This window comes from Heterocephalus glaber, unplaced genomic scaffold, assembly GCF_053883595.1.
Source record: "Heterocephalus glaber isolate CG9 unplaced genomic scaffold, H.glaber_assembly_v1.0 deba00001733, whole genome shotgun sequence".
In the NCBI taxonomy this organism is placed as follows: domain Eukaryota; kingdom Metazoa; phylum Chordata; class Mammalia; order Rodentia; family Bathyergidae; genus Heterocephalus; species Heterocephalus glaber.
Window position 1 is genome coordinate 16952990 of NW_028258444.1, and position 26808 is coordinate 16979797.

The window sequence follows — 26808 nt, forward strand, 5'->3', positions numbered from 1 at the left end:
GAGGGGAAGGGGGCGGGCACGGGCTGGGGGGGTAGAGTCCCGACCCCGGTAGCCTGGTGGGCATAGGCCGCAGCCCCGAAGCCCCCCAGTGAGCAGGAGCAGACTCCGGGTGCAGGGCGGAGGTACTGAGCGGCCGCACCGGCCGCCACGTGGCCAGGAGGAGAAACGCAAACACGGAAACCGGGGAAGGGGAGGGGGTGAGTCACTGCGGCCCCACCCAGGAGGGAAATCCGGGCTGGGGCCGCTTCCCGGCCGGGGGCGCCTGGCCTCCTGTTCCGGCTCTGGGTCTCTGGCAGCTGGCGTGGAGGGACTGGGCTGCTTTCCCGTGGGGAATCCCGCTACCCACCGAGGGGTTCCCAGGCGTGCACACGGGACGCGGATGGGGAAACTGAGGCTGGAGAGGAAGGGCCGCGTTGTGGACGGACGGATGGATCGGGGGTGGGGGCAGATTGAGGTCCTTGGAAGAGGTGTGGCTTGTGGCCAGCTTGGTGGAGAGAAGGGGCTTTATAGGGCCACATCACCTGCCACGCGCTCCCTTCGGCGGGACAAGTGGAGCAGAGACAGATTCCGGCGTCCTGCTCCGCACGGTTCGGGAGGAGGGCCCCACGCCTCCCTGGGGCTCACTTTCCACCACTGCACGGGTCGCCCAGCGCTACTTTCTGTCTCATCCCTGTTTCTGAGGGGGCCCTGATCCTGGAACAGCGACTTCCATGACGCCCGGTAATTGCTCAGGACAATAATGAGGCTTTAGAAGAAGGCACAACGCCCGCCCCCAGCTTTCTAGGACCCCTCTCCTTTTGCCTTTTCTCCCCCATTTCTACTGCTATTGAGCCTGCCAGACTGAGGAAAGAACATTGCTAACCAGCAGATGCCTCTACTGCAGAACAGGGAGACCCCAATCCTGTACAGAGTATTATTTTCTTGCGGGGAGAGGGGAATTTTAATTGTGGTTAAAATCCCCGCCCCATCCCCCTTTTTGTGAGACAAGGTCTTATATGTATTTCAGGCCTGTCCTGAACTTACAGTGTGCCCTAGGCTGGCCTGAAACTCACAGGAATCCTCCTGCCTCAGCCTCCCAAGTGCTGAGATGGTGCGCCACCATGCTTGGCAAAAATCCCAATTTCAATGGGTGTGTGTATGCATTTTTCCCAGGAGTTTATTAGAGTGCATGTTCCAGCTCCCCAAATTTGGACTCAGTCTTATTGACATGAAATGGAAACACTGTACTTTGAACAAACATCTCAGGTCATCTGCTGTGTCCATGCTTTGAGAAACACTGATTGGATTTTTAATATCCTCCAGGGAAGGGGACCCTGAGGATGAATCTGGCCCCAGACCTAAACCCACCCAACCAATTTCCTGGAATTTGAAAGAAAAAAGAAAAGCTTGGATACCGACAGAGAAGGGTAACTGGCCGGGAGCCTCAGCTGTGCTTGGGGAAAAGCGCTGGGCACTGCGGGGTTAGAGGAGTGAAGCTTCAGGTTGCTGTGGACAGTGACCTGGCCTAGAAGTTCCTGCCAGAGAGTTTCCTGAGATTGGCAGTGGGTTCTGAAAGGGGCCTCTATTTCCTATTGCTGCTGCCCCTACTTTGGGAGGGTAGAAAGATGCCAGGAGGGGAGGCAAGGTCACTTGCCTGCCTGGAGACCTTGCAGCAAAGCCACAAAAGCTAATCAGTGTGCCTGGCGCTGTGCCCAAGTGCTTTCCATGTATTTCATCCTTGGCGCAATCCTATGAAGTAGGCATTTCTATCATCCCCTCTCTACACACAGGGAGACTGAGGCTCAGAAATATTTAAGTAACTTGCTAGGATCACACTAGTGGTAAACAGTGGAACTAGGGCCAAAATCCAGATTGTCTGCTTCGACTTAACTCCCACGTTACACAGCTGTGCTCTGGACACATCTGATTCATTCTTCTCATCTAGAGGGGCAGGTCCTTCCCCTCTCAGGATTCTGAGGTGGAGACTGGGTAGCAGAATTACGATGGAGGCGGAGGCCCAGAGGGGGCCGAGGGACTGTGAAGCATGTCTGAAGAAGGTACCCAAGCCAGACGGTGAGTCATCTTGGGGACAATCTTGTCATCCCCTGGTGCAGCCTCCACCCTCCCTTGACTATCAGTAGATACATGCGGGTGGCAGGCATGTTAGAAAAATAATAACAATAGTTAACATGTACCAGGTCCTATTCTTGATAATTTATATACATTCACTGACCTAATTGTCCCAACAACCCTACGAGATAAGTACTTACTGTTGTTACTGCACCTTATGGAAGAGGAGGCTGAGACTCAGGTTAAATGACTTGTCCAAGATCCCACGACCAAGAAGAGGTGGAGCCGTGAGAGTTTCCATCCAATTGGGTTTTTTTGGTTTGTTTTTTTCCGACTGGTGATCAAACTCAGGACCTTACTCTTGTGAGGCAGGCAGGGTGCCACTGAGCTAAATCCTTGGCCCTCCATCCAAGTGGTTTTGAGTCTGCGTGCTTTGCCATTCTGCAACACTACCTGCAAAACCTCCTGACTGCTCCTATAAAGTGGGCACCCTAGCTGTGGAGTAGGAGAGGGAGAGGCAGGTGGAGGCTGCTCGGCGCGCGGAAGCCCTTCCCACAGTCTCCATGCAGCAGGCTGTGGCCAGAACAGGAACCTCCTGAACCCTCCACCACCTCAGGCAGGCAGCAGGGTCTCCCACAGGACAGTCAAGGAGGGTGGGATTGGTGGGAGCTTCTTGGACCTCAGCTTTGGCTCTTGACTGTATTTCTCCCACCTTGGCTTCTTTGCTTAGCCCTATACACATTGAGCCCATAATTTCCTAGGCTTCCACATGAGCTTTAAACTCTGCATGTCCCAAACTCCCTTCCTACCCCAGAGCCCCTGCTCCTCACTGGACTCAGCTCCTAGACTTGATCACTAGGTCCCTCCTCCTTCCACACCCGATCAGGCTGTACCTCTCTTGGGTCTCTCCATCATGATGGTTCCCCACTGCAACTGTTGTCACCCAGTGGTGGTGTCTTCCAGCACTAACTTCATGCAGTCACTTCATAGACATCTTTTTATCCCCAAACAACTCTCATTTACAAGTAAGGCAACTGATGCACAGAGAGGTAAAGTAACCTGCCCAAGGTCACACAGCTAGTAAATACTAGAACCAGACTCGGACAGTCTAACTGCAGAGTCTGTATCTTAAGCACTATTTTGGGCTGTAACCACCCCTCCCTCAACTCTCATCCCTAATTACTCGCCTTCCTCCATCCCTCCGGAGCAATGCCACAAACATTTCTAAAGTATCTTTAATTCATCCAACAACATTTACTGTAGTAGGTGCCAGGAACTCTGCTATAGAACTGGGCAGCAGATTCCGTCCTAAAGCCCTGGGAGCACAGAGCCAGGTAGAATTATCCTTTATCTCCTTAACACACTAATCTGACTGGGTCACCCTGCCCAGTGCAGTGTCTGGCACAAAGTAGGGGTTTCATAACTGTGGGTGGAAATAAAATGAAGGGGAACTGGGAAAGTCAGCTGATGCCTGCTGTAGATGGAAATGCAGGCTAGGGTAGAAGGAGGGCAGTTTTCCAGATTTCTTTTGACATTGGGGACTGAACCCAGGGCCTTTGTCCTGAGCTACATCCCCCGTCCTCTTTTATTATTTTGAGATAAGGTCTCACTGAATCACTGAGCCGCCTGGGCTGGGCACCAGTCCTCTTGCCTCATCCTCCCGGAGTACTGGGACTATGGGTGTGCACCACCACATCCAGCTATCTAGTGCATTTTCAAGGTGCTTCCTTCCATCTCCCTCCCTCCCTGCCACTTCCTTGTGTTTTACTCTTTTCTCCTTCTGTCCTGTGCTGCAGACTTTGCTCACAAGGCTCTGCATTTCACCTGAGGTTGTTGATGGGATGGAGAGTGAGAGATTGGAGGAGGTTTTAACTAATAGGCCTCCAATAGGACTGCTGCAGAGAAGAGCAAGCTAGGGGACTGATTCTGAAATAAAGTAATAGAGTTTGGAGGGCCTGCTGCTAGCTTCCCTGAGGATCTCTTGGCTTCTACCTTGGTCAAGGTTGGTGCGTGATGGGGAGCAGCTGAGGCAAGGACCCAGGTAACCTCACCTAGACTCAACCTGTGGCTCCGCATGACAGTGGCCCTCTGACTCTGCCCAGGCTCCTCCCTCCAGTGGTGGTTCCAGCTCATTTCTCCCATCTCCTCCCCTAACCATTCCTGGGGTGGGGGCAGATGCAGAGAGCTGGAATGTTTACAGGCACCAAGCCAAACCTTCCTAGGCCAACAGGGCACAGCCGGTCACTCATGAGCCGCTTATGACAGTGATGGCTGGCAGGGGAAGGCTGGGCTCTTGCCTTCTCTAGGTGGGGAGGTGGGCAAGCTGGGGCTCCCAAGCAGGGCTAGGGACCAGCTGGGAACTTGCTGGGGTGAGGGTGGGGGACCCCCCCCTTTCCTGGGGGACCCCCCCCTTTCCTGAAGGCACATTCTTCTGGCTGATGCTCAAGCTACCCATGTGTGACAGTCACTGAACAGAGTTCTAGTGGTGGGCCAGGGATTTAGCTCAGTGGTTTCACTGCCTGCTGGGCAAGCGCAAGGACCCGAGTTTGATCCCCGGTACCAAAAGAAAAAGAAAAGAGCTCTAGTGGCGAAGGTGGTGGCCAATGGGTGGGGAGAGATGAGAGAAGACAAGAAAGCAGGAGAGGAGACAGCCTCTCCTGGAAGTGTCCCTAAAGCAGGGAGGACTATCACCCCAGTGAATCTGGTGCTATACAAATTCTCTCCCCAGCTTCTGCTTTACAAGGGTGTGTGTGTGTGTGTGTGTGTGTGTGTGTGTGTGTGCAGGAGACACTGCACCTGACCTGGAGAGGCCAGTGCTCTGAAATGGCTGCTTTGGTTCAGGTTTGGACACTTTCCCTCAGACTCACCTTTCCCCTCTGTCCTGTCCTTCCGGTACCTTTACCCAATCTACTTCACTCCCCAGCCTCCCCCAAAGCCGACCTGAACTATCCACTGCCTTCTTACTACTTCCCTCTTCTCAACACCCCTAGGCTTTCCCAAATCTTCCACTCAGATGCCTCTGTTCAGGCCTCATACCCTGCACCCTCTTTGTCCCCTGGTTTCAGAGGCTCAGAAAGGGCAGCTGCAGGAGCTTGTGGGAGGGGTTCCCGTGGGGCCCTGGCGCTGGTCACGAGATGCACAGTTCTATCTGCCAGTCAGGTGGATGGCTCAGGCTCTATCCAGAGAACTGGCTGGGGTGGAGATGGAGGAAAGTGGGTAACCAGGCAATCAGGCCAGGGATAGGGGACTCTTCCCAACTTCAGAGCAGATTCCCCCTTCCAGATCCCACTCAGGAAGTGCTGGGGCCAGAGAGGAAGCTGTGTATTCCAAAGACTTCCTGGCACCAGACCCACTAGACTTCCTCTGGAGAGGACCTGGTAGAAGACCAGGGGAGGGTGCAAAGAGCAGAAGCCAGAGAGAGCAATAAGAAGAGGGTTCCAAAGAGGGAAGCAGAAATAGTGTGTGTAAGGGGTGTACAGTCCAGCTGAGCAACAAACACAAGCCGTTCCCAGTGTTTGCCTTGGGAAGGACAGGCTGCTGCCCCAGCTGCTCAGGCCTCCCACCCAGGGTTGCAGGAAGCTCTTCCTGCTCTTCAGCCTCAGCCTTCACCTCCGGACTGTGCTCTGCTGAAACCCTGCCGGGGTGGCCTGAGTCCTAGTCTAATCTTCCCTGGCAGCTAAGTCCTGCCTAGGTCCAGCCTCCTGGGCCTTTGTGAATGGGCCCCATGGGGCTGGGGAGCCAGCTCCTCTACCCGAATAGGGCCTGGCCTGTGTCAGCACCACCCCCCTGGCACCACCCATTCCCTTGCCACATCTGGCCCTCCTCACACTGAGATTAAGTGCTAGCATGTGATTCAGGAGAATGCAAATAGCCAGAGTGCCAGAACTGGCTCTGCTTTTTTGTGTGCCCTGCAGGGTCCAGGTCTTGTACATAGAAGCCTGCAGGCCAGGTTTTCTGAATTGTGTGAGTGTACAGTTTCCCCTCTTTCACTCAGGTGCCTTCCCTTTATTTCGTGGCTTATGTCCATTTCTCACACTGTCTCAGCCCATCACTAGTACATCCCTTCCTCCTCCAGGGAGACTTATCAGGTACGGCCACTGGAACCTCCTTCCATTGCCAGTTCTGGGTCCCTGCTATGGACAAAGCACCAGCACTGATGATGCATTATTTCTAGTCTTTTACATTACCCAGTGTTCTGATGGCCAGATTCCAGGGGAATCCACCTATGCTGAGGAAGTCTCTGTTCCAAAGGCCCCATCCCCAAATTCCCATCCCAAGGTGAACATTTATGAAGCTGCCTGTCAGGCTTTGCCCTTCAGGAAGAGTGCCTCTCCCCCACCCCCACCCCGCCCCAGCACACAGCCTGCCTTTCCCCATCCCTGGACAGCTTTCAAGGACTCACCCAAGTGAACTGGCTCCATTGGTCCCTAGGTTCAAGTCCATGCTGGGGTGGATTGCAGGCCTTACTGCTTCCTCTCTTCCTCATCTAGCAACAACCTCCCAGAAGAAAGGAAAGAAAATCAAAGCAGGCACCTTTGTTTGGGGGTTTAGGCCCAGAGATGGAGATCCGAAGAGAACGATGCTCTTCCAAGGCTGCTGCAGCTGTGACAGCATCCTTTTGTCTCATGCTTTTGTAGCTGATGCTTCAGGTCAGCATCTTCTCACTTAGCATCATGCCCTCCACGTGGTTCTCTAGGCTATCAGTGGCAGACAGAGGAAGTGGGGGCCCAGACAGAAGCCAGACTCAGGAGTTTCACTCTGCCCTACAAAGTGAAGAGATCCTCTTCTAGGTGCAGAACTTCCCCTTCCTGAAGCTTCAGAAGCTGGGCTATATGGTGATGGGGACCTCACCAAAGCCACCCACCTGCTGCTGCCTTCTACAGCAGACCTTGCTGCTCTTTTTCGGCTCTTTGTCCAGAAGTCAGGAAAAAGATGAGGCTGCAGGAGAAGGAAAAGGGTGGGAGGGAAAGGAAGTGCACATCTGCCTCAGGCAAAGCCTCGGGCTGCCAGAACCAGGGTCTGCAGCTTTGAACTCCACAAGGGCTGGGGGAGAACAGGGGGACCAGGTAAGCTGTAGGGACATACTTGTGGAACTCACCAGCTAAATTTATGCACAGAAGCCAGGGATTTAGCTCAGTGGTTTCGCCGTCTGCTGCGCAAGTGCAAGGATCCGAGTTCGATCCCCGGTACCAAAAAAAAAAGAAAAAATTACTTGTGCTCACTTCGGCAGCACATATACTAAATTTATGCACAGAAGTTTTTTAACCCAGTATAAAGGCTCAGGTTGGGGAAGGCTGCCCCCTAGAGCCAGGAGGGAAGAATTCTCTACAGACAGCCATTCTTTCTTTTCTTTCTTTTTTTTTTTTTTTGTACCAGGGATTGAACTCGGGTCCTTTTGCTTATGAGGCAGGTGGCGGAACCACTGAGCTAAATCCCCCGCCCCCATTCTTTATTTTTATTATGCTGATATTTATTCTGAGTTACAACCTAGGCGCCTGATGTTGTCCTTGGTATGGGGTATACGGAAGTGATCGAGGCAGTAGGGAAGACTAACCATCGTAGTTTTCTCTCCAGTGAGGTGCTTCTTGGGATATGGGACTTTCAGTGATAAAACCAGAAAAGTCCCAGGCAAATTGAGACAAATTGGTCACCCTAAGAGACAAAGCCCCTCCCCTCATTGGAAGCCGCACCCTGACAGGGATGGCAGGGCTCTGTGGAAAAGATAAATTCATAGGACAGTTCACAGGCTGGTGAGCATTCTAGAGACAGACACCAGTGAGGGACCCTACTTTATTTATATAGGGCATCAAGGATTTCTGGTCTATGAAGGAACTGTGAGCTAAGACTTAAATGATGAGGGTCCAATCTAATGAGCATTCCAGAGAAGAGCTTTCCAGGAGCAAAATACAAAGATCCTGGGATAGCAGCAAGTATGGCACATTTGAGAAACAGAAAGAAGCCAGTATGTCTGAAGTCAAGTGAACAGAGTAGGGCTGGTTGCATTTGGCAAGACTGATCAGTTTTCCCTAAAAGCCATGGGAAGCTATGCAGGAACTGCAGTAGGGCTGTGCCATGTTCTGGTTGTTATTTTTAGATCAGGTCGGCTGCTGGTGGGTAAGGGGTTAGAGGGGAGGGAACAAACAGGAGGACCACTTAGGAAGCTGCTGCTGGCAGGCAGATAGTGGTGATGTGGCTGGATGAGGGTAGCAGTGGAGAGAGAGGACGGAGAAGATCCAACTGGATTTGTTAGTGAATTTTACATGGCAGGGTGAAGGAAAGGAAGGACTGGGGGAATGACACCTAGGCTTGCATCTGAGGTCACAGTAAACAAGGATGGGGGCCCAGTGACACCACAAGTCTTAATCCCACTCTATGTGGGATTAAGGAGAGTTGAGGAAGCCCTGACAAGCTCAATAGAAACCTGCCAGATGACAGCTCAGTGGGTGTATTCTTGATGTAGTACTGTGGGAGAAGACAGATGTCTGGAATGTGCCCCATGGAGTGAGGAGGAATTTCTTTCTTTTTTTTTCTTTTTCTTTTTTTTTTTTTTTTTGGTATGAGGGATTGAACTCAGGACCTTGTGCTTTCCAGGCAGGCGGTGGCATCTGAGGCAGGCACTGAGCTACATCCCCAGCCCCAAAGAAATTTCTTAGGAGGCAGGATGTCTGCAGATGAAATTACCAATACTGACGGGGCCGAGTTCAAAGGTAACTTTAGAGGGACTGATGGCTCAGACAATTTTCCCAATCTGTTTAAAAGACTTGAAGTGGAATGAGAGATAGTGTATAGGATAATAAGGTTGGCTATAACAAACACCTCCCAAATCTCAGTGGCATAGTACAATACAGGTACATGCCTCACTCACTGAAAGTCCATTAATGGGGGATAGAAGGGCAGCTCTGCTCCTTTTATTAGTTCATCTAAGGCTCCCAGTCTCTTTCCATCAAATGGTACTGCCACCTCAGCATTTGGCCTGTGAAATCATCAGCGAATGGAAGGAGGGGATGTCAGATGTATGGGAGGTCGTCATGAGCCCAGCCTGGAAATGGCACACATTGCTCCTGTCTTCAACCCATTGCTTAGAACTCAAACCCATGGCATTAATTCAACTGCAAGTAACTTGGGATGTGTAGTTCAATTTAGTGAGTTCCGTGCGGAGAAGATAGCACGCACGGGCATTGCTGAGCAGCAGTGGTCTCTGCTGCAGGCAGAGACTGGTTGTCTTGCCCTGTTCGGGATGCAGGAGCGTCTTGTCCTGCGTGGGGATGGGTTTGTGCCCTCTGAAAGTGCTGGGAAAGGAACCTGCCTGCTCAGCAGCTTCACGGTCCTTCAATCTTTCCCACCCTCAAGGCCTTTCTCCAGATAAGATCTTAATTATCCCACACCTCACCACTGAAAATAGCCCGTGGATGCTCTTGGATGCTCTCTCCCGTACAATTTTCTTTTCCCATCAAATCTAATCTGGATATCACAGTCTAATTTTCCCAAGATAGTTTATCTTGTGCTATCTTGTTCAATAATGTAAGGATAAACAATTTCAACATCAGCATTAATAATTTGTTGAACTACTGAGTCGAGTGCTTTAACTGCAGTGTCTAGCTTAATATACCTCAATCTTTATGGCAAGCCTATGAGGTATCATCATTCCCTTTAAACAAATGAAGCAGAAGGGGTCCTGAGAGTTCAAGTGGTAACTATTAGCCACTTAGCCACATGCAACTATTAAAATTAATTTAAATTAAATACAATTAAAAATTCAGCTCCACTGTCATACTAGCCACCTATGGTGCACTCAGTAGTCACACGTGACTAGCAGTTACCATTGTGCAGGGCACAGATACAGATTATTTCCTTCATGGTAGGAGTTCACTGGGCAGCTCTGAGTTAAGGGAACATGCCCAGGGTCACACTGTAAATGGGAAAGCTGAGCTTTTGATCCCATCTAAGTCTCAAGGTTTTCGATAGCTCCTTATTCATTCCACAATTTAAAAAAAAGTTTCAGTCTGACCTTGACTTTCTTATGCAACCTGGGCCCAAGCTATTGTTACATAATTATCTCACTCTGCAACACACTAAGTTTGCTCACCACGCTCCAGTATTCTTTTTTTTTTTTTTTTTTTTGGTACCGAGGATTGAACCTTGCGCTTACGAGGCAGGCAGCGGAACCACTGAGCTAAATCCCCGACCCTTGCTCCAGTATTAAGATGTGAACTCACAATATTTTTGCTTTCCTCCTGTCTGCCCAGCTAATGAATTCCTACCTGACCTTCAGGTTCAGTTGACTTAAATATGTCTGGAATCAGCTCACTCTTTTCCTTCTCCCTGCCTCTGCCTGAACCAACTCTAAGACCCCTCGCCATCTTTGCCATTGCTGCCTTCTCTTGAGTACCGTACTAGGATGTCCCAGATCTCAGCACTGACTCCTCTTCACAAGTCTTGAAGTAGGTATTTCTGCCGCCCCCGTTTTTACAGGCACGGTAACACCAAGAGGCGAAGAGCTTGTGCATCTGAGCTCTGCTTCCAGTCTTTCACGGGCAGGTCACCTTCTGGCCCTACTTCTAAAACTCTTAACTGTCACTTCCCTCCCCTGGCCCTCTGGGGAGAGGGACAGCATTCTTGCTGAGGATGCAAGGCCTTTTCTGTTTAGAGCCTTTCTCATCTCAAAATTTAGCAATCCAGCCACAAACTACTTACAGTTTCTCAAACCTGCCATGTTATTTCTTCCCTTTGGGCTGTTGTCACATTATGCTGTCCCTGCTACAGGGATGCTGTTCGTCCTGGCCAGCTCTGAGCCACAGAACTCACTTTCTGCTCTGAATGACCAGCACTTAACTTTGTACCAGCAGCTCCTGAAGGAGAGCTGAGTACCAAACTATTGCATTAAAATCACTTCTCATTTAAACAACCCACTCCAAGATTCAAAATTTAATAGGCAGGGGTGGATAAATTTTTAATAATAAATAAATAATAATAATAAATAATTTTTAATAATTTATGCCATACTGGGGATTGAACCCAGGGCCTTTGCACTGAGCTACATCCAGAGTCCTTTTCATTTTTTAAAATTTTGAGACAGGGGCTCCCTAAGTTGCCCAGGCTGGGCCTAAACTTTCGATCCATGATCCTCCTGTCTCCGCCTCCCAAAGTGTCTCACCATGCCTGGCAAATTTTATTAGTTTTTATAGAAGCTTCCCTGGATCATTCTGAAGTAAGGCAAACGTGGTTTGGTAATTAGGCATGTCCCACCTTGGTTCCTTCTGTATAATCCTTTTTAGGGTTAATTAATTCTTTTTATTCACTCACACGTATCTAGGCAACAGATGCTTGCTTACTAAGGGGTGCTTATGTGCTAGGAAAGCGGCACTTTCCCTGCTCACAGAGTTTACATTCCACTATGTATTTTCATATTTCTTTATCATTATGATTACTATGATTATTACTACTATTATTTTGTATTACTATATGCAGTGCTGAGGATGGAACCCAGGGCCTTGTGCATGCCAGCCCAGCGCACTACCCAACCCTTTTTACGTATTCATTTTTAAGGAGAAATTAAAATCATAAGTTTTAAACGAGTCTCCTATTCAGAGGTAAATTTAAAGACTAGTCACCACGGCTGTCTTATCTGAATTGGTTCCCGGCCTCCGAGGGAGGAGCCCGAAGCCCCGGGAGGGGCAGGCCCGCGGCACAGCGGCCTCCGGCCGGGGAGGGCGCTGTGCCGGCGGGGCGGGGCGGAGCGCGGGCCCCGGGACTGGGACTCGGGCTTTGGCTCGGCCCCGCACCTGTGACTCGCGGCCCCACTCGCCCTCCGCCCGCCGCCGCCGCAGCCCCATGGCCCCGTCAAGGCGGCAGCTCGGCCTCCGCGCCGCCTACTCCGGCGTCAGCTCGGTGGCCGGCTTCTCCATCTTCCTCGTCTGGACTGTGGTCTACAGACAGCCGGGGACGGCGGCCATGGGGGGGCTCGCAGGTACCTGGGGCCGGGGAGCGACGCGGGGCGGGCGGGTGCTGTCAGCCGCTCCGGCTCTCACCTGCTGCACTCCCTGGGAGCTGCCGGGGTGTTTACCCTGAGACGTCCGTGGACGGCGCGGGCCCGGCCCCTGGGACCCGGGGTGTCGACGATCCGCCCTTGCTGGCCGCGCTGCACCGCTGCGCTGCACCGCTGCGCCGCCGCTCGGGCATGGGTCCCCTCGCCCAGGCCGTCCGCCCTCCGCCCAAACCGCGTCCTATCCCTCCCCGTCCGCACCCGCGCTCCTTCTGGGCGGGCATGCCCGCTCTTCAAACGCCCCTGGAAGTAAGTGGGGAAGGAAGAGGGCTGGGGCCGGTCCTGGGGACGCTCAGGCCTCCTTTCAGTGTGAGCTCACCCCGCGGGCCCCAGTGGACCCCGAGAGCTGCGCCGGGGAGGGATGTTAACTGGACGTCTTCTTCCCACCCACACTGGGACTTGCTTGCCCCCAGTCTGTTGCGATTCCTCTGCTGAGTCGGCCAGATCTCAGCCCACCCTTCTTTCTGTACCAGGGAGAACAGGTGTCCAGGGCATTTGGTGGGGGAAGCCCAGTGCTCAGCCTTGCTCTGAACCAAGTGTGCAACTCTGAGTAAGAGACTTAATTTCTCTGTGCCATGGAATTGATATGAAAATGAAAAATAGTATTTCTACTTACTTTCATTAGTGCTTTTTTTTTTTTTTTTTGGTACTAGGACTGGAACTCAGGGCCTTGTGCTTGCCAGGCAGGTGCGGGATGCTGAACTACATCCCCAGTTCTTTTTTTTTTTGTACCGGGGATCGAACTCGGGTCTTTAGCTTTCGAGGCAGGCGGTGGAACCACTGAGCTAAATCCCTGGCCCAACATCCCCAGTTCTTAATGCTTTCTTTTTTGTTTTTTTTAATGCTTGCTTTGTGTCAGGCACTGTGTTGAGCATTCAGCTTGTATTATATCATCAGATCCTTACCTTAGCCCTATGAAGCAGGCACTGGTTGTGCCCATTTTACAAATAAGAAAACTGAGGCTTAGAGTACAAATTGCACAGGTTTAGAGCAGCTACATGAAATAATATGTGTGGGAAAGGACTTTGGAAAAAAGTATATGTAAGTATAGTGCTTTTTTACATGATGATCTTACTCCATTACCAAATCCTCTACCCAAATATCTTTAAATGGGATAACTAAAAATAACTAATTTACTCATTGCCGCTGAGCTAACTGAGCAACAATTTGGGGTTGAGAAGGAACACAGGTAGGATTTCTGCCTTGTAAGAGGCTCATGGATGGCCCCAGCCTAAACTGTACCAAGCAAGGTACTGGGTCACCAAGATGGGGAGGGTAGACTCCCTGGATGGGATGGCCTTGTGGGCTCCTGGGCCCCCTTGGGCAGCTCACCATCTCTGCTCAGCCTGCACTCCCACCAGTATTTCCTGTTAACCCTAGTGCTCTCCCCTTTGCAAAGCACAACTGGCACCCATGGCTGCATTGCTGAGGCCCGAGATAAGCAGGTGGGTGGTGGGGAGGAAGGAGCACAGGCCGTCCCTAGGGTCTGAGCTGTGTGTGTTAAGGGTCTGGCCTGGTGAGAATGGAGGTGAGCCTTACCTAGCCAAGCGTGCAATGCCTCCTGGGCCTCAGTTTCCTCATAGGGAAGGAACGGGAGGAGATGCCACCCAAATACATGTCTGTTTCCACTCCACATCTGAGATGTGATGTGACTGTCCACTCCCTGAAGCATTCATGTCCCAGCTCCCAAGGCTGTGGAAAAGGCTCTGGTGTGAACTCCAGGGAGTTGCCTGGGGCATCTCTTTGCCCCAGACTCTGCCCTCTGCCTCCTCCCAGGCTTCCCCCTGGACTGTGAGCCAGGGCAGCCGTGGAGCTGCCTTCCAGGAGAGGTGCTGGTCTGATCTTTGGCAACCAGAGGTGGCTGTGGAAGTCAGAACTTCTTGGTGGTGGAGGGACGTAGAGGGAGGGGTTGTCAGGCGAGGGCCACACACCCTCTTGCCTAGAGTGGATTCTGAGAGGTCTGCAGCCATCTAGCCTTCTTCCTCTTTTGGCGTGAAGTGTCAGCAGGTTTCTGACTTGTGAGCGTTCTACTTCTGACGCAGCATCTTGTGGCCCAAAGGTTGCTGAGTCACCGGAGGGCAGCCCCAGGGTGCTTGTCCCCCTGCATGGGGCCTGGCAGGGCTTCTCAGGATTCTGGGGCGGAGTGAGCCATGGAGCCCCCTGGCACAGTGGGCAGAGCATTTCAGATGGAGACACCCTCTGCCATCCTGATTCCTCCTGGGAAGAAGTGGCAGAGAAAGGCTGGTTTCATGGGAAGGCTGCGTTGGACCCATCTGCTCTGGCTGTGCTGTTGGAACCGTAGTGAAGTACACACTTGCTTGCTCTGGGTCTCATAGATCAAGGCAAGAGAAAAAGAGTAGAAAAGTTGCCCAGGAGTTTAAACAGCTCCATGTCCTTTCCACCTGAGCTGTGAGAGAGCAGAGTCTTGAGGGTTTGGGGCTCTTTTCTCCCCAGGGCAGCGAGGGAGGATTGGGATGTGCAAATGGAGAGGAGTCCCAGCCCAGGCTGTGTCCCTCTTGTCTCTGTTTGCCTGTGGCCTCTCCTGGGCATCTCGCCTCCAGCCAAGCTACTGGGTACACGTTCACCAACCAACCTGTGCGCCCGGAGGTCAGACAGGGGCCCTGCTCCTTAAAGCAGGCGGAATGGAATGACGGTAAGGTTGACATGGGCTCGCACCAAGGTGGGGCTAGGGACCCCAATCTGTGCAGACCAGACTTCCTGGAGTCCCAGAGCATCCCAGGGAAGGGTGCAGGGCCAAGGGGCAGTTGCAGTTGCCTCCCCCCTAAGATGTGGGAGGTGACCAAGGAGGGTTGCCACCCCCTCAGTGACCACTTGGGGAGACTTGGAGGGAGGTTTCTGCCCAGGAAAGTTGTGAGAGTCAGACTAGGGGGAACAAGCCTGCTCCAGACTGGCATGTGTTTGTCTGGAGGAGGGCCTGTGTAGAGGGGCTGGAGCAGGGTAGGGGGCAGGTGCCAGGAGGGCGAAGTTGTGCCTGCTTATTGACAAGGAACGGGGACTGGAAGCACTCGAAATGTCTATCTTCTTTTTCCTCCTGCTTGCAGTCCTTTTGGAAGATGAGAGGGTGGGAGTTGGGGGGGAACCCCTGGGTCATGGCCAGAGGCTAAGAAATGGTATCTTTCCAGGCCCGTATTTGAACATTTCCTAACCCCCAAATTGCTGAGTCACAGGGCCGGGATTTAGCTCAGTGGTTCTGGCACCTGCCTTGCAAGTGCAAGGTCCCAAGTTCGATCCCCAGTGCCAAAAAAACCCCAAGACAAACAAATTGCTGAGTCACAGAGGAATGGTTCTGACCTCCTTATTTGCCCCTTAGCTGGCTTTCAGAATCTGAATGAGGAGGATCTTAGAGCTTATCTGCTGCAGCACCTGAGTGTCATGGGCAGAGGGGGTGAACAGGCTTGTTCCAGATAGGCACCCATCTGACTGTTTGTGAATATGTTAGTGACAATAAGCCTCACCCCTAGTGCCCTGTAAGAAACCAAACAGGCTTGGGAATGTAGCTCAGGGGTGGATATGTGCTTAGCATCATCAAGGCCCTGAGTTCAACTCTCAACATCCCAACCCCTCAAAAAAGAAACCAAACAACCCTCCCAAGCAAAAGCTTCAGATGCCTGCAGGATGACTGGGAAAGACCTCTAGGACAGGTGGCTGGCATGGAATCTAGGTGGGGATCCCTGACCTTAGGGCCACACACCCTTACTGGTCCTTGGCCTGTTAGGAATGGGCAAAACAGCCTGAGGTGAGCTACTGGGTAGGGAAGCAAAGCCTCATTAGTATTTACAGCCACTCCCCAGCTTTTACCTTACCAGCTAAGCTCCGCCTCCTCAGAGCCACCTCTTATCAGATCAGCAGGGCATCTGATTCTCACAGGACTTCCAGCTCTCCTGTGAACTGCCCATTGGAGCCATCTAGGTTTGCACTCCTTATGAGAATCTAATGTAACAGTAATAAAGTGCACAATAGAGGTAATGCGCTTGAATTATCCCAATAACCCCTGCACACACACACACACACACACACACACACACACACACACACACACACACACACACACACACACACACACTGGTCCATGGAAAAATTGTCTTCTTTGAAACTGGCATCTGGTGCCAAAAAGGTTGGGGACCGCTGACTAGATCATGTAGGATGCAACAGAAGCAGACGCTATGGGATTATATTCTGTCCACCTCTGGCCTGCTCCAGCACGCTGCCTAGGTGGGCCGGGAGGGAGACGTGTTTGTCCTGGCCACCTCCCACCTCGGGACTGGAGAGACCACATGGGACCAGGCTGAGAAAGTATGAGGTCAAACGGGGTGATGAGGGAAGCTCTGGGGCCCCCAGTTATCCAGACTGGCAGGACCTCAGGGATCACCCATTCGTAGATGTGAAAAACACCAAGACTGTGGGGCACAGCAGCCCCAGGCGCCAGTTTTTCTGGTTTGTAATCTCATGGGTTTTTGTCCCTCACTAGGGTGCCCGAATTGTGAAAGTTGGACTGGTCACCAGCACATAGCTGTGTCATGACTAGTTTCCCCCGCCCTTTTCCTCCCTGACTTTAAAAAAATTGTGACATAGTTCAGGCATGTAAAAAAGGCTAGACAATTTAATTAATGCCCTCACACTTACTGCCCAGCCTAAGAAATAAAAATAGCACAGATTCCATCAAAGCATCCCACACAACCCCCACCAGCTTTCTGTCCCTTCCCAGTCAGATGTCTGTCCTTCCTGCACATGTTTGGGAGGCCTCCATGCCTTCGGAGGCCCCTGTGCATGGAGTCCATGCAGCTGCCTTTTGGAAAGGTCTCTTGCCACTTGGGATGTGGCAGCTGTAGGACCACACCCAGGGCCGGCCGCTGGGAGCTTGCAGCTGGCTTTCTCTTTCCTCATTCCTCCCTTGCTGAGAGCCCGCGGCCCTGCTCCAGACCCTTGCCAGTGGAACTGATATTTGTACCAGTCTTGGGGCCTCACCAGCAGGCACTGCCTGACACAGAGCATTGTTTTGCATTCTATTGTATTGGCTGAGTAGCAGCTGGCATCCTAGGGGAAGTGCCGGCCCGAGCCCAGAGGGCAGGCCCAGGGGAAGCTCTGGAGTATTGGGCCTGCCCTTGCTGCAAACTGAGGGGAATGAAGCTGAGCCAAGAGCAAGACAGCTATGTAGGTGCAGAGTTTCTTCATCTGGCAAGACCGATGCAGAGAATTTGGGAAGGGCCCTGCTGCCCAAGAGCTTGGCTAAATCCTGAGAGTCGGAGGTGGTGGCCTCCAGTCCTGAGAGGCAGAGAAGGAGCACAAGAAGGGGGGGCGGGGCAAGTCAGGTCCTGACATCCTACTCCACAGAAAGCTCGGGATGGGAGCAGCAAAGGGTAATCTTCTCCTAGTATTATTATGCAAACAGGTACAGCCCAGTGGGCCTGAAGGACCCTGGGATCCCAGGTGACTTGAAAAAAGCTGGATAAGGAGGGGTCTGCACCATGTCAGGTGGCAGCCTGGGTCCTGCCCACAGCTCTGTCCCCTCAGGTGTGCTGGCGCTGTGGGCCCTGGTGACGCACGTGATGTACATGCAGGATTACTGGAGGACCTGGCTCAAGGGGCTGCGTGGCTTCTTCTTCGTGGGCGTGCTCTTCTCGGCCGTGTCCGTTGCTGCCTTCTGCACCTTCCTCACGTTGGCCATCACCCAGCACCAGAGTGAGTGCCATCCTGGGGCGGCAGAGGGTGGGGAGGGCGTAGGACCCGGTGATTCCAGTCCTGTGCTCAGCTGATGGCCTGGAGACTGGGCAGCTCGCCTAACTTCCCCATCCTTGGGTTTCTTAGGTTAAAGGAGTAGAATGACAGCCCCCAGCCCTTTGGGATGGGGGAGTCAGTGGGACTAGTGTGATGTGTTGGGCAGTGTGCAGCCTGTACAAGCTGTCCCAGAGTGAGTGATCGGTACCTTTCAGTCTCTGCCCAGCTCTGGAAGGGGGTGTCCTCTAGTGGCTGTGATAGGAAGTAGCTAGAGGCCCTTCCCTCTGCCCATGGGTAGTGACCGTAAACAGCAGGTTTTAAGTGGCCTAGAATACGTGTCACACAGGCTACATGGAGGATACGCACCTTCAAATGGCCAGCCTTGACCTTCTGCCATGCCCACAGCTCCTGCCTGCACACCCTGGAGTTCTCCAACCTCCAGCACTCTAGCTCTTCTGCAGGGATTCATTGGTGGGGTGGGTGGCCTGTTGCTTGGCTGTGGGCAGGGCCTTCAAGTCACCATGGGGCTCTTCTTTCACTGTAGGTTTCACAGATCCCACCAGCTACTACCTGTCCTGTGTCTGGAGCTTCATTTCCTTCAAGTGGGCCTTCCTGCTCAGCCTCTATGCCCACCGCTACCGGGCTGACTTTGCCGACATCAGCATCCTGAGTGACTTCTGACCCAGGGAGCAAGGTCACTGTGGCCTGGGGCCCTCAGGACCTGAACTCAGCCTCTGAAACATGCAATGAGCCTGCTCCCAGCTCCTGGGGACCCCAGAACTGAAGATACACAGCAGGACCGGTGTGGTTTCCCAGGAATCTGTCTGGTCCCCTTTGGGGTGCAGTGGAAAGGGGCTCCATCTGTGTTGCCCATGGGCCTGGCTGGAGGGCAGCTACAGCCCTCTCCACATGGATCTATTTTCTTAGCACTCAGCAAAGAATCTTTGTGAAGTAGGGCCTGGGCAGCAAAGTCAAGGGGCTCAGGAGTCGGGTGGTAAGGCCGTGACCTGCACAGGAGCAGGTGGTCTGCTCCCTGCTGCCCCAGTCCTGACTGAGGCTGGGCCGGGAGGCTGGGCGCTCAGGTCAAGTGAGAACTCTCTGCTAGAGACCCCCGCCAGTCCTGAGCACCGCCAACCTGTTGTACGCGGGGAGGGTGGGGGCAGATGTCATCAGTCTGTGGAAGGTGACATTCCCCAAGGCCTGGGGGCTGAGTGGACAATTGAGCACCCCTGCCCCTACCCTCCCACCAGAGCTAGACTCCTGGGAGTGTGCGTTCTGGCTAGCCGCCATTCCGCTGTCCCACACGTGTCCACAGCCCAGAGCAGGGTTCTGCAGATGAAGAAACTAAGGGCTGTGCACCTCTGTCCCCCGAAGGAGCCCTATGGGCACTTCCTCACTGCCCCTGGCATCCTGCTCCCACCCTACTCACTGCCCTCTGCCCGAGCCGCCCTCTTCTCACTGCTCTTCTGCCCACACACTGGCCCGCAGGCTCGCCTCCCTCAGAGGAAGAGCTCTTTGTACGTGTATCTTTTAGGTTAGGTGGCCATTCTGCACGTTTACTCCTTTTCCACCTGATGTGTCCTGCCCCAGTTCTCTGCCTTATCTGTGTCACTGTCACTTTAGCAGAAATACAGCAGTCATTTGTATCTGACAGCCTCTGGTGGGCTCCTGTGGTGGGCATCTTGGCAGTGGGGCCAGGGGTGCTGTGGGAGTGACTGGGGGCTGGCGGGATAGCTCTAGCTACCTGAGAAAACTGTTCTCCAGAGCTGTGTCCTGGGAGACAGGGCCAGGAGCACCATCTCCAGCTTGGGGGCTCTATTACTCTGACCTGGGCACAAGAGAACCACCAGCTCAGCCTTCCTAGCATCCCTCCACCCCAGCTAGGCAAGGATGCCCCAGGCACAGCCTCAGTAGGCCCTGCAGTTTGCTCTCCACCACCAAGGCTGGGGCAGATGGTAAAAGGCCAGTTTCCCTCCACTCTTGCCAGGCTCCTCAGGGCTTGGGGCCAGAAAGGCAGGCGCTGGTAGCGCTGGGGCCGCCCTCTGGTAATGCAGCACGGGCTTGTCCCAGCTTGTGGCCTCTCCCCTTCTCTCTTCGCGTCTCAGTGTAAGTTTAAGAAGCCTTAGTACATTCGAGCAGGAAGGAGCCAGAAACAATGTGTAATTCTGGTGCCTTTTAGTGATAAACAGAGGCTCCAGGAGGTGTTGTGACTCAGCCGAGCTCCCAGGTGTGTCTGCTGCATGAGCCTTTGGGAGGCCTTGGCAAGCTGGGTCTGACCTGTGTCCCCAGGAGGGCCCTGCGTCTGGGGGTTTGGCCCAGGGCTATCCCCTCTTTGTCTCAGCAGGGTGGGGCAGCAACACTGAGTTCGGAGTGGCAGCCGTGCAAAGCAGTGCAAGGGCTAGAGGAGCCCCGAGCACTGCCAAACCCTGTCCCCCTGCTCAGCCTTGTGCCGTGGGCCCACCCTCTGGCTCACCACTCATATGCAGGAGGCCCTTTCACAGGACATTAAAGCAAATAAAACATTTATTGTTCGGATTTTTTTTCCATTTTTTTCCTTTTTTACAAAAACATGCATACATACACAAGGTATGGTGAGTCCTGGGGAAGACACACATTCTCGTTCACACACACACACACACATACACACATACACAATACTTTCCTTCGTGGCCCCAGGCAGGGATCCCTAAAGCCTTGAGAACTTCACCAGGGCAGTCTGCCCTCCCCCACGTCTGTGTCTACTCTCCCACCCTCTTCCCCTCAGCCAAGCGAGTCCTAGGTGGGGTAGGAGACAGAGGCAGGGGTGGAGAGACCCCAGAAGAGAGAAGGCCCACAGAGAGGGCAGTGACTGAGGGGATTCCTGGGCGTCATGCTGGCTTCTGAGGGGAGACGAAGGTTTGCCACCATTGGATCAGGAAGCATAGGACTGAGCACCTGTCTGCTCCACCGGGAACTGAGATGGCTGACACAAGGTGGCCACTGGTGGAGGCAGTAACCAGGTGGGAGGTCTTCAGGTGATGGCTCTCAGCATCTCAGAGGGGCTCTCAGTACCCAGTGGCACAGGAAGCTTCCAGAGGCATCGGAAGGAGTGACTGTCCTTGCACTCAGGAGTAGGGAACCCCCCTGCCCTCCCAGCCAGCCTGCAGCACCTAGGGAGGGCCACCCTGGCTGAGGCCAAGTTCACATTACTGCATGGAGCCTGGGGCTATGTGCAAAGTCTGGGGTCTGCAGAGCCAAGAATAGTGGTTAAGGATGGGCCCACCTGAGCCAGTCCTCCTCTGTGCAGTCCTGAGGGATGGAGGCCACAGCTGGGGGCCCAGACACCAAGGGGGCTCCCTCTGTTCTTGAATGAGCCTTTCTAGGGCTGGTACCCAGCCTGCCTCCTCTCAGGGTCCTCTCTGCTCCCCATCCTAGGCCCAGGAGCCTTCTCAAGCTCCCTGGGTGGGGTGACTGTTAAGGCAGGCTGTTCTCTGCCCCCAACTACCTGCCCACATGAACTCTGAAGACCCAGGAGTGGGGCTGGTGGTAGAGGCTTGGAGAGAGCCGTGTCCGAAGGGCAAGGTGGATGGGCTGATCTATTCCAAGGCCTCAGAGATTCATCGGTTCTTCCTCTTCCACCAGTTGCTCCGAGGGCCTAAGGGAAGGACAAGGGTGGGATGCTGCAGACAGGGCCTTGGTGGAGCTTCCCTCGCAGCTGTGGTTATGAAGCCAGAGTGGCTCAGGGTGGCTGCATAGGGGTTTTAGGGGCTTCTTCAAGTAGGGACGATTCCAGGGGGTGGAGAGGCTGTGGCATGGTCGAGGGGTCTGCCGTTACCTGTCTTCAGGCAGGATGCCCACAGAGAGGGATGCCAGTGCAGTGACAGCCTCTACTTCTGCATCAGCCCCTGGTACCCTGGGCGCCCAGAGGTCCGGCGAGGAGGCCAGGTGCTGCATACAGCCCCAGTATTTACCTGGAGCAAGAAGCTGGGTCAGAATTTGGGAGAACGAGCCCATCCACCTTCCACCCAGGAATAAGGAGTGTGTCCTCAGCTTGGGGTGTTCCTTCCTGGCCTTATCCTCAATGCAACAACCCTGACCTCACGGCCCTGAAGGGTGAGCAGAACAGGTTCAGTGTGGCTATGGTGGTGGTGGGGGCGGTGTCTTTGCGGATGCCTGAGCCTTTTCGCCAACCCCTTTGGCTGAAAGGCCACCTCTGAGCACTCCCTATGTGTGCTGGGATCCTGAGAGTGCCAGCAGGGCCCACTGCTGCTAGGTGGGGTCTGTCACACTTACCACACATACCCTGTGCCCTGGCCTGCTGGACACAGGGTCTCATGCAGCCCTCATGAGTGCCCAGGCCCCCAGCTAAGAAGGGGGAGTATGGAGGTGACAGAACACAGCCCCAGGGCACAGCATCATTATGGGTGCCCCGCACAGCCCCTCTGGACCACAGGAGCACTCACCCTGCTGATTGCTGTGCCTGGAGCATCCCAGCACAGATCCTGGCACATGGGAGGGCTCTATCATGGGCCACCTCCCCCCAGGCTCTTGATGTGGGGAATCTCTTTTATTCATTCTTATATCCCTAGCATAGATCACAGGTCTTGCTCAATAGACATGATGTTGATTTGAAACTTTAGAATGCTTTCCAAATGTGGGGATTATTCTAAGACCCAGCCCCTAACCAAGCAGAGCTCCCAAGCGCTCTGTGGCCAGGACTGAAGGGAGGAATGGGAACCAGACCTTTTGGGAAACAAGGCCTGAGTCTTCCTGTTGGCCTGTCCCCAGTGCAGGGCTGTGGCTTGAGATGTGGCCAGTCCACTGGACTCAGCTGGAGGACTCAAGTTATCCAGTCATGGGGGGCTGCCCACCATTACCGCTGTGGTGATGCACAGAAATCCTATTCCAGACCAATAGCAGTGGCCCTGGTCTCTGGGTATGGTCCTGATTCCCTGGTATGGGAATCCCTGGAACCTGGTCACTAGGGGTAGTGGACCCCTGAGGTTCTTCCTCGAGCGGGCCCAGCAGGTGACCTCTCTGCACACTCACTGTGGACCCGGATCACAGCTTCCAGAGAGCGGATGGCATTGAGGTTGGGTTTCTGTTTCCAGCTTTCTTCTGAAAGGGGATCCACCTACAAATATTAGTCCATTAGTCACCTTGCCCCCAGAGAACCGCAGGCCTAGCTCTCTCCCCTCCAAGGACCTTGGCCTTCTGAACACAAACAGCTATGTGCTGCTGGCTGTGACCAGGCCTGGAGACTCCGGCCATGGACCTGACCTGTGCCGACTCATTCCTGTGCCCTATCCCATCCCCTCTGCTCACTCTTGGGGCAGTCCTGTGAGAGCCAGGCTCCTTTGTCCCATAGAAACAAGGAAGGCAGGTGGAAGCAGCTTACCGTGTTACCCAGAAGAGCAGCTACACAGGCCTCAGAGGCATCACAGATGGCTGTGAGGTCATGGCCACCCTCCAAGGCCAGCACCACTGCACCTCCTGCCAAGTTCATCAGCTGCTGTGTCATGTATCCAAAACCTAGAAGGTTGGATGGGGAGAAACAGGAGCATGGGGGTGGGAAGAGGTGGACCCAATCCCTAGCTCTGTGCTTTCCCTGCTTGCTTCCTCCCTTATAAAGCACAATTCAAAGACAACATGCTCTCACATGGAACCCCGTGCCAAACCCACTGGTGTTCCTTGCTCAAAGCTCAGAGAAGTTAAGAAACATGCACAAGGCCCCACAGCTAGAAGTGGCGGGCCTGGGTCTTGCATCCAGGCCATGGGCTCCACCGTAATCTTTTTCACTGGGCTCCCCCACCTCTTCTTTGTGCCCAGGCCCAGTGGTCCACTGTTCAGAGCATGCTGCTTCTCCCTGTCTCCTTTCCGGAGGGGTGGCCAGACCAGCCTGGAAACCACGCAGTTGGGGCGAGGAGTTCTACGGCGGAGCTTCTACTTGTTGGACCTAAGTTCCCAGGGCCCTGACTTCATTATGCCCGGGGTGGTGAAGTGACCTTGGCCTGGCTATGCTGGTCGAGGCCACGGGGATTCCAGGGCCAGCTACCACGCTCCAGTCCTCACACAGCCCTGGGCTGGCGACCTCAGCCTTCCCTCTCAGACGGCGGTGGTGCCCGCCCACCCCCCCCACCCCCGCCTGGCTCGAATTTCCCACACCTCTCCCTGGGCCAGGGCCCCTTACATTTGGCGGAAACATGGTAGCCACCCAGTGGTGCTGGGTGACCCTCGGCAGCATCAAACCCAGCTGACACCAGGACCAGATCGGGAGAGAACTCTTGGGCGATGGGCATCACGACCATCCTAGAAGGTTGCAAGAAGAGAGGACTCGGCACAATGGGCCTAGTACGTGGTGCAGAGCTGCCAGGCAGAGGCCCGAGCCCCTCTCGGCTCCAGCTGGTGCCTGGCAACTTCGCTGAGGACACCCTACTCTTAGGACTCCAAGCCACCCAATCGACCAGCAGGGGTTAGTGGACCTCTCTGACCTCCTTGACCTTGGCTGGCCACTCATGTCCTCGGTACGCACAGAATAAGGGTTCAGCCACCCAAGGAACTTAGCCACCAAGAAGCAGAAAGCCAAGGATGGGACACCAGAGGGGACAAAGGAGAGTGTGTCTGTGTGTGCGGGCGGGCGGGGGCATCTGTGGGGGCAGTGGAAGGGAAGGGGCAACCTGAGAGCCAGCGGAGCTGGTCTCTGGCCACCGAGCCTCAGGGACTAGATATGGCTGGCTCACCTCACTGGCCACCGAAGAGCTTACCAGGCTCACCAGACCCTCTGAGGTCCTGGGTCTCCAAGTCCCACCCTCTCACCCTCTCCCTCTGCAGGTCTCCAACAGGTGCTTCTCTCTAGCCTTGACCCAACCCTGGGGTCCACTTTGGTGTTCTACAAAGCCCTAGATTCTGGACACAGATGCCAGGAACTCTTGTCCAGGGTCCTGCACAATTAGCTCTCATGGAGAGTATCTCCAGAAAAGCGTTTCCAGATTGGCTGCCAGGCTCCCTTTTCCAAATGCAGTGCAAGGGCCAGAGCAAAGTAGAAAAGGGCTCCGTACAGGGTCTGAACTCCGTCTTTCAGAGTAACCTCCCCAATACGGGCATCACTTAAGGACATCTGAAGTCTCTCCTCCTTGCTGCAGGTAACCTTCTGTGACTAAAGGTGGCAGTCCTGCTGACTCCACACGACGGGTTCCCAGCACTTTCTTTGACATTGGCTCTTGGTCATGTGTGACTTTATAAACAATCCCATTCTTACGTGTCCTGTCTTCCTTTGAGGCTGGCTTACCATGTCTAGTAACTGGGTGAAGACAGGCTAGCAAGCCCACTGATCACCTCCAACCTGGTTCTCTAGAGAAAAGGGGCAGGGGAGGGCTCAGAACGTACCTGAATGCTGCCAGGTACTCTGGATCCCCCATGGGAGGATCTAGGCCTCCAGCCCAGGGCACATTGACATTGAAACCCTCGCCACTGCCAGCTCCAACCTGGAAAAGCAGATGTAGGAGAGACGTGAGGAGAGCAGAGCCCCAGGGTGCTGGTGCTGAAAGACCAGTTTATCCAGCTTTCATTCCACTTCCAGATGGACAAACACGATTGGAGAGACTAAGCCATTTGCCCAGGATCGCACAGCTTGTGTAGAGGCAAGAGTGAGTGTCGGAGAGTTAACAGGGCTGGAAGATGTGGACCCACTGTGATTACCTCATCCACAGCCCCACTGCCGGGGAAGAAGTTGCCATCATCGTGGCGGTGCAGGGAGATGTAAAGCACACTAGGGTCCTGGTAAAAGGTTTGCTGGGTGCCGTTGCCATGGTGAACATCCTGCACAGGGTAGGAGGCAGTGAATTAGAGAAAATCCAAAAGCAGAGAGATGGATGCCAGGACATGTTAGAAGGGTTTCAAGGTTGGTGACAATTCTGAGGATCAGGACCTTACACCGAGGGCAAGAAACTATGGTTCTTAGAGCCACATGGTTCAGTAGCTCCAAGTAATTGACTAGCTCACACTGGGAACCTGTATGTAGGGGAAATGCAAAAATTATCAACAGAAGTCAAGAGACCATGCTCAGAATGAAATGTGGGAGTCCTTAGAGAGTCAGACCTTCCCACACACCACCTGCTCTGGGCCTCCCAATAGCCCTGTGATGTGGGTGCTGTCAAATTTTGCACAAGGGGAAACTGAGGCTCAGGGAGGCAATGCAGAATGAAGGCATGCAGAGATATCGCTACTACCAGCTTCAGGGCTCTTTTCACAGAGCCCTCAGATCTGTGGGTACTAGGGAGCAGGACCTACCCAGTCTACAATGAGGATCCTGTTCGCCTTGCCTTGTTGTTGCAGCTGCCGGCAGGCAATGGCCACTGAGTTGAAGAAGCAGAAGCCCCTGGGAGAAGGAGAGGGTTCTGCCAGCCCATTCCCTCCCCATACCCTACACCTGCAATCTCCTCTCCTCCAGGTCCCTGGCTTGGCCCAGCCTACAGCAAGGCTCTGGGGACTTGCCCTGCCTCACCCCAGCCAGGCCTCCCCCAGGCCTTACATAGCCGTGGAATGATCTGCATGATGTCCTGGAGGCCGCACCACAGCAAAGCCATTCTGGAGAGCAAAAGAACACTTGTCAACCTAATAGCCAGCTCTTGACCCATGTCTGCACGAGCCTGCACGCAGCTCCAGGCCCCTCCTCGGAGAAGGAGTGCAGGGTAGCAGCTGCCAGCATGTCTGAATGTGTCCAGCCCTTGGCTCCCAGGCTGGGTCTTCACTGCTTTTAGGCTGGACTTGCACACAGAACCCCTCTCTGGTGTGTCCTATCTATAATCACTTGGTAGTGACAGATACTGGCTGTTACCTAAGAACCATGTGTCTAGAGCCGGGGATTTAGCTCAGTGTTTTTGCCACCTGCTGTGCAAGTGCAAGGACCCAAGTTGGATCCCCGGAACCAAAAAAAAAAAAAAAAAAAAAAGAACTATATGTCTGTTGTGCTAAGCACTTTATAAATGCTGCCTATCATCCTC

General features: G+C 53.8%; 2 protein-coding genes across 19 annotated transcripts in view; one reads left to right on the forward strand and one right to left on the reverse strand.

Annotated features, from left to right (window-relative positions):
- Positions 1 to 47: 47 nt before the first annotated feature.
- On the forward strand, positions 48 to 20362 carry Slc48a1 (solute carrier family 48 member 1). 7 transcript variants are annotated; one of them, XM_013079011.3, is made up of 6 exons: positions 250 to 720; positions 1303 to 1406; positions 1925 to 2052; positions 8641 to 8756; positions 17624 to 17791; positions 18372 to 20362. In XM_013079011.3, the coding sequence occupies exons 3-6, from the start codon at positions 2024 to 2026 to the stop codon at positions 18506 to 18508; spliced, it is 450 nt and encodes a 149-aa protein (XP_012934465.2). In that variant the 5' UTR covers positions 250 to 720; positions 1303 to 1406; positions 1925 to 2023; the 3' UTR covers positions 18509 to 20362. The 7 variants fall into 7 exon arrangements, with proteins under 7 accessions (XP_012934467.2, XP_087056119.1, XP_012934465.2 ...); XM_013079013.3 differs by lacking the exons at positions 250 to 720; positions 1303 to 1406 and adding an exon at positions 48 to 197; XM_087199990.1 differs by having other exon boundaries at positions 1303 to 2052.
- The window catches only part of Hdac7 (histone deacetylase 7), a 34989-nt gene continuing 28513 nt past the window's right edge, over positions 20333 to 26808 (reverse strand). For all 12 annotated transcript variants that reach the window (XM_013079009.3, XM_004863123.3, XM_004863126.4 and 9 more), the window contains 9 exons: positions 26337 to 26392; positions 26096 to 26183; positions 25505 to 25624; positions 25193 to 25290; positions 23997 to 24115; positions 23205 to 23338; positions 22856 to 22940; positions 21642 to 21777; positions 20333 to 21461 (listed from right to left, as the gene is read on the reverse strand). In XM_013079009.3, the coding sequence (XP_012934463.1) occupies positions 21416 to 21461; positions 21642 to 21777; positions 22856 to 22940; positions 23205 to 23338; positions 23997 to 24115; positions 25193 to 25290; positions 25505 to 25624; positions 26096 to 26183; positions 26337 to 26392 (882 nt within the window). In that variant the 3' untranslated portion in view covers positions 20333 to 21415. The remainder of the gene's footprint in view (positions 21462 to 21641; positions 21778 to 22855; positions 22941 to 23204; positions 23339 to 23996; positions 24116 to 25192; positions 25291 to 25504; positions 25625 to 26095; positions 26184 to 26336; positions 26393 to 26808) is intronic.